At 41.2% G+C, this 13,458-nt stretch overlaps 1 protein-coding gene across 1 annotated transcript; it reads right to left on the reverse strand.

The window, feature by feature from the left end:
* Nucleotides 1-5,025: 5,025 nt before the first annotated feature.
* Nucleotides 5,026-5,970, reverse strand: LOC145793770 (uncharacterized). Its single transcript, XM_082876640.1, has one exon. It carries the CDS (start codon nt 5,968-5,970, stop codon nt 5,026-5,028), a length of 945 nt encoding a protein of 314 aa, XP_082732766.1.
* Nucleotides 5,971-13,458: the final 7,488 nt, after the last annotated feature.

Below are 13,458 nucleotides of genomic sequence, written 5' to 3' on the forward strand. Positions count from 1 at the left end.
TCGAGCGAACATACAGAATGTGAGTGGTCGCTCGAGCGCATACTCCTTCGCTTGACCGGTTTGTAAAATGTGAAAAAGTTCTGGTTGCGTGCAATATCCGCTTGACGGTCACTCGACGCTTGGTCGAGCGTAAGACACAGGTCCTCGCTCGAGCACAAGTCTTTTCGCTCGAGCGTGCTTCCAAACACGCAAACTTCTGGGAGCATGCAATTTACGCTCGAGCCAACCTTTTGTCGCTCGAGCAGAAGTGTGAAAATAAAGGTGGTCGCTCGAGCGTGGAAGCAAAATTCTGGGTTGTCCAGATTTACTCCCAAAGTTCAAAACATGAATTTAACACTCCAAAATTCATCCTTTTGGGCCAAAATTCTGGAAAACACTTAGAAACTCATAACACATCATGATTTAAAGATCATTTCATAAAATCAAAGTCCAAAACGATGCCAATTGTACACAAATTCAACTTAAACTTTATGAATGCTTCAAGAATATAACATGCATGAATTTTCTTGAACTCCACCACTTCAAAACATGATCAAACTTGGAAAATTAATAGAAAACATGATGATTTCCTACAATCAAGCTCAATCTATGACATCCATGAGAGAATTCTTAGCAAACATGCTCCAAATGTAATGAAATGAATATGCATGCATGGATTAATCTTTCTTCCTACTTCTTAAGCTTAATTCTTACATCTCATAGCTCAATTCGCTTAAATTCAAAGATGAATTAACTCAATTTCAAGACTTACCTTAGATGTTCAATTGGGTCCTAGATGCCAAATTCTTGAGCTAGATGATCAATCTCCAAGGTTCCTTCTTCTATTCTAGCAATTCCTTTCAATTGAGTTCAATTCTCATGCCTAAGACTAAATCTCCCTGCTCTCTCCTTTCTCATGTTTTTGAGCATCAAAGAGTAGGAAATGAGAGTGTAAACCGAAGTAAAGGAGTCAAAGTAGCCTTATATAGGCTTAATTAGAGTGACTTAATTAAATTGACTTATGTTAATCACATTGGCACTAATTATTCTAATTTTATTCGTTTTGAATCAAATTTTAATCAAATTTACCATAAAATTCTATAAATCCTAATTAACATACAAATCGAGTCAATTTCTGAATCGAATGCTGATAAGACCTTCAATTCACAAATCAAAACTAAAACATGAACAGGTCATTCAACATCAAACAAATAAAAATGCATTTAAAGCAACATACTCATGTAATTAATTTAGGATTTCGTCTTAATCATTTACTTAACATGCTTAATCATGAATTAGCATTAATCATGAGTCGGGGTTGTTACAGTATATAAGTTCTAGGTGGTAACACTTGGGTTGGGCCCCAAGGGGCACCCCAAGTTTGAAGAAGGGAGGAGTTATGGACAAATAAAACCTTGGCTCAAACCACCACATGCGCGCGCACACCGCCGCCGACCGGCCGGCCGCGCCCTGTGTAGGTGTGGGTCGGGTCGGTTCTAATATTAATTTTTTAGACAAAATTTATTTGAATTTTTTTAAAGAAATTCTTAATGAAATTAAATTCCAATTTTGTGCCAAAATTGAAATTAATTTTCTGTCCAATTTTTACCACCTTCTGTCCTAAATTCCTGAATAGATTCAAACTGTTTTACAGTTTTATAACTGCCAGAAACTGCTGCAGTTAACAGATTTGAATCTACAGTTCAAACAGATCAAATTGTCCAGCAGATCTATTGAAATTCAAATAGTACATGTTCAATTCAAAAACCCACATATTCAGTTTGAATTTTACACTTGTTCGGGTCTATATAAACCAGATCTGTTCTAGCTTTTAGGGATTCGAAAATCTTTATTTCCCTTCTACTTTTGCTCTCTTGCATGATATATTCTACATATATTTTCTAGGAAAAATTTAGAGAGTATAGAACACAGGTTCTAGTTTGCTGGACAAATTTGTTTGGAGTGCTACTACAAATTTGTGAAGATAATTGTATCCTAGAAGATAGACGCCATCAATCCGTAAGCACCATAGCAAGGCGAATCTGTCTTAAGGACAGAGTGTCACACACTGACTTGATCTTTTTATTATTCATTCGGTTTGGTAAAATAAATTCGGTACGTTATTTATTTTATTCGTTTGATTTAGTTTCAATTTATTTATTGTACACAGAAGATTGTTCCAACAGAGGTGAAGCAAGAGAAAGACGTTGAAGTTAGCCAAGAGTTTCTAATGATGGAACTATCATCTCTTGATTATTATGATGGTTATGAGATCGCAAAAGGAGATCAAGTTGAACTCAAAGATGAGGTAATAAAGTTGACATGTGCACCAGAGAAGTTGATTGAGGATCCAATTGGTATTCGAAAGATGATAATTGAATGCCCAACTGAATCTAAGACAGAGTAAAGTCTAGAGAGTATCCAACATCAACATAAAATACACTTCGTGGATTTTCTTGGGGTAGAGCAATTTAATTTGATTTTCAATACTTGTCTAATTAATCTTGTCAACCAGTTGAAGCATATAGATAAGAACTTTCAGCAAGAAAACTTTTATATATACAACTTTTGAACGAGGGGCAAGTAATTGAAATATTCAAAATATATCTTTATTTGGCATGGAAGATGGCAGATCTCTAATATGAACTCGAGGACAAGTTCTTTCAAAAAAGAGAAGCCTGGTATAGGACAAGATTTTTAAAAAAATTATATCTTTAGTTTTAATATTTTGATATATTATTTCTTAATTTTATTATTTTGGAATTAGATTTTGACTAGGATTTTAAATAGTTGGTGTGTTTGGTAACGTTTACGTTTTCAGTTTATATTTACAAAAATTTTATAAACTGGTTTTTGTTTATTTTTTGTTTATTTTTATAAAAACATAAACTACAAACGCGTTTGGTAATTGACAAAATGTTTAAAAAAATATAAAAATATAAAAAAGAGTGAGAAATGGTAAGTAATGGCAAGTGGCGGCGAAAGACGGTGGTGGAAAGTGGTGACGGTGGGTGGTGGGTAGTTGGTGGCAGGTGGGTGGTGGTGGGTGGGTGGGTGACGATGACGAGTGGTGAAAGTGGTGACGGTGGGTGGTGGGTAGCTGGTGGCGGGTGGGTGGGTGACGATGGCGGGTGGTGATGGCAGGTGGTGGGTGGCGGATGACAGGTGGTGGCAGGTGGGTGGTGGTGGCGGATAGGTAGAAGGTGGGTGGGTGACGGTGGCGGGTGGTGGGTGGTAGCGAGTGGGTGGTGATGGTGGTGGTGGTGGCGGGTGGTGAGTGGTGGTGGCAGATGGATGGCGGATGGCGGGTGAGTGGTGGGTGGGGGTGGTGGGTGGTGATGGTGGGTGGGTGACGGTGGCAGTTGGTAGCGAGTGGGTGATGGTGGTGGTAGTGGCGGGTGGTGGCAGGTGGGTGGCGGATGGCAGGTGGTGGCGGGTGGTAGCGGGTAGTGGCTGGTGGTAGTGGTGGTGGGTGAGTGGGTGACGGTGGCGGGTGGTAGGTGGTAGCAAGTGGGTGGTGGTAGGTGGTAGGTGGTAGCAAGTGGGTGGTGGTGGGTGGTGGTGGCAGGTGGGTGGCGGGTGGGTGGTGGGTGATGGTGGTGGTGGTGGTGGTGGTGGTAGTGGTGGTGGTGGGTGGTGGGTGGGTGGCGAGTAGGTGGCAGGTGGGTGGCAGGTGGCTGGTGGTGGTAAGTGGCTGGTGGTGGCAGGTGGGTGGTGAGTGGTGGCAGCGGGCGGTGGATGGCAGTGTCAGGTGGTGGGTGGTGGCGAGTGGATGACAAGTGGGTGGTGGGTGGTGGTGGTGGTGGTGGTGGTGGCAGCTGCGAGGGGTGGGTGGTGGTGGCGAGTGGGTGACATGTGGGTGGTGGCTGGTGGGTGATGGTGGCAGGTGGGAGGTGAATGGTGGTGGCAGGTGGGTGGTGAATGGTGGCGGATAGGTAGAAGGTGGGTGGGTGACGGTGGCGGGTGGTGGGTGGTAGCGAGTGGGTGGTGATGGTGGTGGTGGTGGCGGGTGGTGAGTGGTGGTGGCAGATGGATGGCGGATGGCGGGTGGGTGGTGGGTGGTGATGGTGGGTGGGTGACGGTGGCAGTTGGTAGCGAGTGGGTGATGGTAGTGGTGGTGGCGGGTGGTGGCAGGTGGGTGGCGGATGGCAGGTGGTGGTGGGTGGTAGCGGGTAGTGGCGGGTGGTAGTGGTGGTGGGTGAGTGGGTGACGGTGGCGGGTGGTAGGTGGTAGTAAGTGGGTGGTGGTGGTGGGTAGTGGGTGGTGGGTGGTGGTGGCAGGTGGGTGGCGGGTGGGTGGTGGGTGATGGTGGTGGTGGTGGTGGTGGTGGTAGTGGTGGTGGTGGGTGGTGGGTGGGTGGCGAGTAGGTGGCAGGTGGCTGGTGGTGGTGAGTGGCTGGTGGTGGCAGGTGAGTGATGAGTGGTGGCGGCGGGCGGTGGATGGCAGTGTCAGGTGATGGGTGGTGGCGAGTGGATGGCAAGTGGGTGGTGGGTGGGTGGTGGTGGTAGTGGTGGTGGTGGCAGTCGCCAGGGGTGGGTGGTGGTGGCGAGTGGGTGACATGTGGGTGGTGGCTGGTGGGTGATGGTGGCAGGTGGGTGGTGAATGGTGGTGGCAGGTGGTGGGTGGTGGCGGCGGAAGACGGTGGTGGAAAATGGTGGCAGGTGGTGGCTAGTGTTGGGTGGTAAAAAAAAAAAAACTCAAAACTCAAAACGGAAACACATTTTTGGCCAAACTTATAAACTGAGACCACTGATTTATAAATCAAAAATTTTACCAAACAAGTTTTTATTTGAGTTTTTTAAATTTTTGTAAATATAAACAGAAAATTGAAAACATAAGTGTTACCAAACGGCACCTTAGAATTTTAGTTTCCTATTCTTTTAGGTTTCCTAATTTGTGTGGATTTAAGTTTCCTAATTTATTTTAGAATTACTTTTCCTATAAGTATTAGGTTTAGTTTATTATAAATAAGCCTACAAGCATATGTAATAGAGGGATTCAATCAATAATATTAAGATATTTTCTCTTTCTTATGGATTCAAGGTTTTATTTTTCTTGTAGATTTAAGAGCTCATTTTGTCTACTAGAACGATATCTAGCCCCCGTATATTTCACAGCATCAGTAGGGTTATTTTCGGGGTCTCCAGTGATATCTGCCTCGTATTTTACAAGCATTTGAAAAGTCTTTTTGCAAGATGTTCCTTTGACAACTATTTTGGTGAGATCCTCGACAAACCACTTGCGATAAAGTTCGACTCCTAAGCACGCTTTGTCTGCTGCATTTCTGATGTTTGTAAGGTTTCCTTTGGCATCCATGCTTTTGTCAACATATCTGACATATGAGAGGCCTTCGCTCACACTGCATATAAGCCTATTAGCGATGCTCTTCTTGATTTTAGGAATTGTAATGGCGATGCAAGTTAGAGTCACCAATGGCAGAGCCCAGCAATTAGAAGGTTCTTTAGAATTTAGTGATGAAACTTGGTCGCTGTCGAACTCTGTTATGCGTTTAAAGCCACCTGTAGATTTCTGTAAAAGAAGTTTGATTAGATTTTTGGGCTGCTGTTTTTTGGCCTTGTTAATGAAACAATCTGCTGCATCACTAATGTTCTTCATGGTACTTTGGAGAAGTTCCTCTTCACCTTCAAGAAGTAAAACATAATTGCCAAGATTCAGCTTCATAGGAGACGTTGACTGGTAAGATGACAAGCGCGGACGATCGAAAAAAACAAAAATGAGAAGATTTAATTTGCTTGCAACCACAATCACAATCTGAACCATTACACAAAAGTTTAGAACTAAATTTTTTGTGTGCTGGACATGTTTTCTGAATATGGGGTCTCTAATTTGAAGAACTACGGGGCTCTTTGTCCATTCTACCAGCCTCTCAGTCCAATAAGTCTCCAGTTTGAGCTCATTTATGTAGCCTTTGATGCTTTTCTTGGAGCACTTGGATTTTATGGCAGTAAACCATCTAAATACTGGACCCATAGTCCCCACGACCACTGCACCAGTTTGAATCAAATAAATAAAAAATGGTGACCACTTATAATCTGAAGAGTGGAAATCATGAAAAAACCACAGTCGGACCTGAGCTTTGCAAAAATTAGAGCAGTCAGAAGACATATCTCCCCTGAAGTGGAGCAGGTCACAAAACATGCCATCACAAATTGGGAGCCCCCGGTTTCTGCCATCATCCAATACTTGTTGACATTTTCCTTCAGTTTCTCAATTGTAATTTGCTTTCTAATTTTTTCTCTTAATACTATTTTGTGTATTTTACTGTACTTTAATTCTAGATTTTTTTTAGCGGCAGTAACAGTAATCACTGAGAAAGTTGATATTACAAACAACAAAAGCATAAAATAACTAACTGCAACATATTCTACTAGTATTTGATTCGGAATTGAACAAGTACCTAATTGGATGCAGACATTCCCAATCAAGGTGATTACAAGAATCCCCAAGGCTATCATGTTGGTAAAGATATCTTTGTCATTCATGGGCCTAAAGATGGCTTAAAATTATCTATTACAATATACATCAAGACTGTGCTGCTAAGTTTTACGAGTTGATCAGATGAGTGGTACATATCGGTACTCAAATCCAGTGACATCTTCATTGCTACATCTAACAATGTCAGCGTAACGGCATTGATAGTAAGAATTTGCACGGCTTCGGAATGCAGAGATGACATCGGCAACCTATGAAGCACGGATACTCCAAAATGGCCCCCGTACGCGTATCGGATACGTATACACGCCCGATACGGCGGGATACGTATCAGATACAGGAAAAACAGTATCCTATTTTTTAATTTTTTTAATTTCGGATACGTTTGGGATACGCGAGAATACTTCAGGGATACGGTCGGGATACTTTCAGGATACGGCGGGGCAAAAAAATAATTTTAAAAACATATAACAGGGGTCAAACTATAAAATAACAAAAGTAGGTAAAATAAAAAAAAAAAAAAAATCAACCAAACCCTACCAAGTCGCGACAGCAGCAACAGAGAGGAGAGGAGAGGAGTCGTCTCTATCAGCAGCTCATCGTCGTCTCTATCAAACAGCAGCTCGTCGTCTCGTCGAACAGCAGTTTGTCAATCGATCAGGTTCGTCCCTCTCTCTCTCTCTCTTGCTCGATCTGACTCTCTCTCTTTCTCCCTCTCCCTCTCGCTCGATCTCTCTAGTCTGGATGGACAGGATCTCCCTCGATCTGACTCTCTCTCTCTCTCTCTCGGTCTATCTCCCACTCTCCCTCTCCCTCTCCCTCTCCCTCTCCCTCTCCCTCTATCTCTTGCTTTCCCTTTCGACCTCTGTAGACTGGCCCCATTTGATATGTATAAGTATACTCTGTCAGTAATATTTTTGGCCCATTTGATATCATATATATTAGCTTTTATATTTGTAAAATTTTTGATTATTAGTTTAAAAGAATTAAAATAAGTTGAACTTTGTAAATTAGTTTAAATTAATTTCTTATAAGAAAATAAATAAATAAATAAATAAACTTATTAATAAATAAATGATCGTTGTAAATTTTTCCCCCCTTAATTTGAATTGCATTATGGTTGTTGTTATGGGTGATGCTATATTGTTGAAATTTAATTGAATTGATGAATTTTTTTTTTTTGATGTTCATGCCAAAAGATAACTACATTAATGAATTTGAATTGAGGTTTTATTTTTATGTATGCTACATTACTAAAAATTGTAAAAATAATATTTTTTATGAACGTATCCCCGCCGTACCTGTATCCTAATTTTTCAAATTTTATCGTATTATCATATCCGTATCGTATCATACCCGTATCCTTTATCCTTTATCCGTATCCGTATCCGTACTTCCTAGTCGGCAACCATTGCTAAGAAACAAATTAGAGAAACTGCTACAACATACACTCCGATCCATGGCATTGGTGCTGTCAATTTTTCAGTGTCATGTCGACAAGTAAGCATTGTTTTCCCTATGTTATTTTTGGTTTGCGGTAGTAATTTTACGGAAAGAGATGACGACAAAATTGGTGCCTATTTAGTGGAGTTCATAAATCTGTAAGTTTTGTTCGGTTGTCTCATAAATATAAGATTCACAGATGGCTAATAAATATGTGTCACATCATTTAAATTGTGGTATTTTTAAAATTTTTAGAACAAATTACCATTAAATGAGAAATGAGACAAATATTTAGGTCTTCTTGGAGATGTAATTTTTTTAACTAAAATATTTAATAAGACGACAGCGCGGCTTATTGGATAGCCCAAGGTTTTTTTGGTGGCTGTCTTTCTCTTAATTGGGTGGCTTTCCCCCATATAGCTCGTTGGCAGATCTGTCCAATTTTTCGTTTAAAAAATAATAATAATAATACAGATGTTAATTATAATCATTGGTTTAATAATTGTGTAACACCACTTTGAGACGTAAGATTTTGAGTTAAATCCTATGAATAGAAGTTTGATACTATATTTGTGGTTCCCTTTCCGTTACTAGCAGCTAGCATAAAAATCATTAAAGAGTTAATAAGACAATTACTTTAAAAAAGAAAAAAAAATGAATAAGCTAACTATGATCATTGGTTTAATAGTTGTGTAACTTATGTAAGGTTTCGAGTTTAAATCCTAGAAGTTTGATATTGTATTTGTGGTTCCCTTTCTGTTACTAACAGCTAGCACAAAAATCATTAGAGTTAATGAGACAAATACTTAAAAAATCACCCATTAAACTTTGATTGAAAAATAGTGTGACACCCCTGTTCCGTAGTATGTTAATTGGTCCTTAACATGATGTGATTATGTATTTTGATATGATTTTGTGTTCCACTATGTGAAAATATGTGGTTTGAAATTTTATCTGTTCATCGTAGGAATATCTGTTTGAGTAGTCTGTTTTGGAAATTTAATTGAGGGCCTTATCGGCCACGGAACCCGAAATTGACTACGCCATTGTGGTTGGCATAATTTTTAGGGCCTACGGTGAAATTTAATTGAAATTTGATTCTGGCCAATTTAAACTGATTAAATTGATAAATTAAGTACCCCATTATTTTATATTAAAATATTTGTTAGTGGGGCTTGTTTTATATTTGCATTGCACTCCCCTTTAGCTCTCTTAGAACTCAAAATCTGAGTTAGACAATTGAGAGGGAGAGAGAGGCCGGCCATGGAGAGAAAAAGGGAGAGATTTGTGTAATTTGGGCTCAAGACTTGGGAATTTGAAGATCTAGCTCAAGATTTGGCTAGAGCTTGAGTGTTGAAGCTCTTAGGTAAGTGATTTCATGAACTCTTACTTGTAATTTGTAAGTTCAAGGGTTGTTTGTGATCAAGAACATGTAATGAGTTGATTTTTGTTGAGATTGAAGTCTTAGAACTCATGCATGTAAGAAATTACCTTGAAATTGCATGTTTGAGCTTGAAACACATGATTCATGTGGAGTTTTGGGTAAAGCTCATGTTGTAGTCACCATTTGTACCATCTAAGTTGAGAATGATGAGCATCTCCCACATGCATGTACAAATCATGGGAGTATAAGTCTTGAATGTTGAATTTGAGCATGTTGATGATGGGTTTGAGACAATTTGGGACATGCATGTAGATAATTCATGTAATTGAGCTTCCTAATGTTGTAATCTGCATTAGTAGCATGTTAGCATGTGTAAATGTGTAATTTGAACCATTGCATGCAAGAAATGTAGATGGAAAACTGATTTGGAGCTCAAGAACACGATCTGGGAAACCCAGATTTTTGAGGTCCGCTCGAGCGGAGTAATGGCCGCTCGAGCGGGAAAATCGTGCTCCCAGCATTTTTTTGCAGAGTTGGATGCCCGCTCGAGCGGGACATTTCACGCTCGAGCGTGGATTTTTGTAGACGGACCTTCAGCTCGAGCGCATCTTTTGTGCAACCAGTACCTTGCAGGCCTTAAGGGTCCGCTCGAGCGGAGAATATTACGCTCGAGCGGGGACCCTGTTTCCTGGAATTTTGTTCATGCATTCTGTGATTCGTTTTCCGTTCTCTTTCACTTGTAAGCACTCCTAGGCATGTGTTAAGCATTGTAAATGAGTTAATGAGATAAGAACAAAGCCTAAAGAGGAATATGTGAATTAAAGAACGGATTGAACTGTTAGTGACCCTTTTGTATTCATGAAATGTGTAGGGTCAAGCTCCAGGGCGCATCCACAAGCCGATCACTGTGAGTAATATCAATATTTGAAAACTTGTCAATGTCCAATTGTTGTTCCCCTATAAATATTGTGAGTTGTTAATTGGGATTGTGGACAAAAGTTTGACATGAATGAATGGGCCCAAGGCCGTTTGACATGAATGAATGGGCCAAAGGCCGTTTGACATGAATGAATGGGCCAAAGGCCGTTTGACATGAATGAATGGGCCCAAGGCCGTTTGACATGAATGAATGGGCCAAAGGCCGTTTGACATGAATGAATGGGCCAAGGCCGTTTGACATGAATGAACGGGCCAAAGGTCGTTTGACATGAATGAATGGGCCAAAGGCCGTTTGACATGAATGAATGGGCCAAAGGCCGTTTGACATGAATGAATGGGCCGAAGGCCGTTTTGCCATGAATGGAAACCCGGATGGGCCAAAGGCCAGAATGTTTGGAACTACAGTTACTTGACTTGCATTTCGTATAGTTATATATATTTTGCTGTTAAACAGAAGTATGAATTGGGCCCAAGGCCGTTTGGAGCATGTTGATCTACATATTGTTATGTAACTGTTATGTTTGATATTATTCACTGGGCTATCGCTCACGCTCATTCATGTATTTGTAGGTGAGCCAAGGGAAGTCCAAACCCAGCCCCAGTGAAGTCTGCTAGGAACAACAGGAGTTTTGGGAGAGTCAGCCTTGTGCCTCGCGCATGAGACCATCCTTGCCCTTTTACTATGTACCTATGTTTTGTCTTGTTGGCAAGGACCTAGTGCATGTCTGTACATAGTCTGTTATAGGTTGACTCGTTTTGGACGATCCTGTCTGTAATGAATTTTGTGAAACTGTACTTTTGATGTGAGTTATTAACGTACCTGAGTATGGTTTGTTTGATGTGCATATAAGCACGGCTCTATGGACAAAGTTTTTAATTTTGCTTCCGTTTGGCCCCCATTAACTCTGTTAGAATACGTTTAGAACAGTTTGAGGCCGTAGGTAATCTCATGATTACTGGCCGGTTACGTCCTTAACCCACGGGGGCGGGTTCGGGTCGTGACAGAGTGGTATCAAAGCACGAGTTAATAACTCACACACTTGTCCAAAAAGAGCAATAAGCGTCTAGATAAGATCTAGGATGCATTCATGTGATAAATACGAGTTTGGAAGCATTGATTATGTGCTTAAATGTTTTGTTATGAATAATTATATGTGTAAGTTGTGAACTACTTGCATTACGAATTATCTGGAAATACGTGCTCCTTAGTGTATGTGTATTTGTGTACCTTTGGTATGGAATATAATGCAAGTTTAATTAGATGGTGAGAACCAGAGGTGATGAGTTAGAGGAATCCTCTGCTGCCAGACTGGACAGAATGGAAAGACTGATTCAGGAAATGGCAGAAGCTTTGAGACAGCAACAGGAGTGGCAACAACAGTGGCAGCAACCACATCCGCCACCTCCACCTCCGGCACCACCTGTGCCAGATAATCAAAATGATGATCGGATAATCGCCCTCACCAAGGAATTCAAGAAAATGAAACCACCACAGTTCCATGGTGGACTAGATCCCTTAAAAGCCGAAGCTTGGGTACTTGGGATTGAAAAACTGTTTGAGGTGTTTCCGTGCTCGGATACACAGAAAGTGCTTCTAGCCACCTTTATGCTAGAAGATGAAGCGAGAAGATGGTGGATGTTGATGAGGGAAAACCACAGAGATATTGATTGGGCGAAATTTTTGGAAATCTTCTATGACAAGTACTTCCCGCAGTGTGTCCGGGACAGGAAAGTGGCAGAGTTCATGGAACTCAAACAAGACAGTATGACTGTAGCTGAGTATGAGGCCAAATTTACTGAGTTGGCCAGGTTTGCACCACACGTAATTGACACTGATTATAAGAAGGCAAGGCATTTTGAAGGTGGGCTCCGAAGTGACATCCTAGAGCGGGTGAATGTCCTGAAATTGGAGACCTACATTGGGGTGCTTGACCGGGCCATCATATCAGAGGCTAATATAGCTAGACAAGCTAAGCCAACAACCGAATGGAGAGGCAACAAAAGACAAGGCTTCTTTTTGAAGAAGAAATTTCTGAAAAAGCAAAACACGGGCTCCTCAACTACCTCAAGTTCTTCCCGAGACACGACTCCCATGTGCAACACTTGTAGCAAAAGGCACCGTGGAGTTTGTTACCGTGCATCGGGAGCCTGTTTTAAGTGTGGGAAACAGGGGCATATAGCCCGAGATTGTAATCAGAATAGTGGGAAGATAGCTGCTAGCTCCACTGCATCGATCCCGAAGCCGGGAAACACTTTGAGATCTGCTACTACTGGGGATACAGTGAGACAAGGGAGAGTCTTTGCACTCGTTCCGGGTGATACACGGAATGCCAATGCCGTTGTCTCAGGTACTATCTCGATATGTAATCAGGATGCTTTTGTGTTAATTGATTCTGGATCAACGCATTCATTTGTGACATATGCATTTGCATCTAGACTGAAAAGACCCCTAGAATTGTTGCCATATTTGTTATGTGTGTCTGCTCCATCGGGGGAATCTGTGTTATGTGACTATATATATCGGTTTTGTGACATGCATATTGAGGATGCTACCCTGTATGTAGATTTGTTGCCCTTAAACTTTAGACACTTTGATGTAATTTTGGGCATGGATTGGTTGACCAAATATTGTGCCACTATAGATTGTGTGACAAAGAGGGTTGTATTTAAACCACCAGAACAGAAAGAAATTGTGTTTGTGGGAAATGGGGTAGTACCTCCACCATATTTGATATCTGCAATGAAAGCATGTAAATTGATCAGGAAGGGATGCCAGGGTTATTTGTGTTATGTATTGACTGAACAATCCGTGAATGTTGAATTGAATGATATTCCCATCGTTAGAGAATTCCCAGATGTGTTTCCAAATGAATTACCAGGGGAATTGGTAGACAGGGAGATAGAGTTTATTATTGAAACTGTGCCAGGCACCCAACCTATTTCTAAAACTCCCTACAGGATGGCTACAGCCGAAATGAAAGAATTAAAAGAACAGTTGCAAGACCTTCTTGATAAAGGGTTTATCCGGCCCAGTACTTCGCCTTGGGGCGCACCAGTGTTATTTGTAAAGAAAAAGGATGGTACCTTACGCCTATGTATTGATTACCGGGAATTGAACAAGGTAACGATAAAGAATAAATATCCCTTACCCCGTATTGATGACTTATTTGACCAGTTGCAGGGATCACAGGTGTTTTCTAAGATTGATTTGAGATCCGGGTATCATCAGCTGAAGGTTAAGGCAGAAGATGTTGAGAAAA

The sequence above is a fragment of the Camellia sinensis genome, chromosome 6, assembly GCF_055761805.1.
Source record: "Camellia sinensis isolate YWXY chromosome 6, ASM5576180v1, whole genome shotgun sequence".
NCBI lineage: Eukaryota > Viridiplantae > Streptophyta > Magnoliopsida > Ericales > Theaceae > Camellia > Camellia sinensis.

Coding starts and splice junctions, on each gene's coding strand:
- LOC145793770 (XM_082876640.1), bottom strand. CDS start 5,970: ATGGGTCCAGTATTTAGATGGTTTACTGCCATAAAATCCAAGTGCTCC.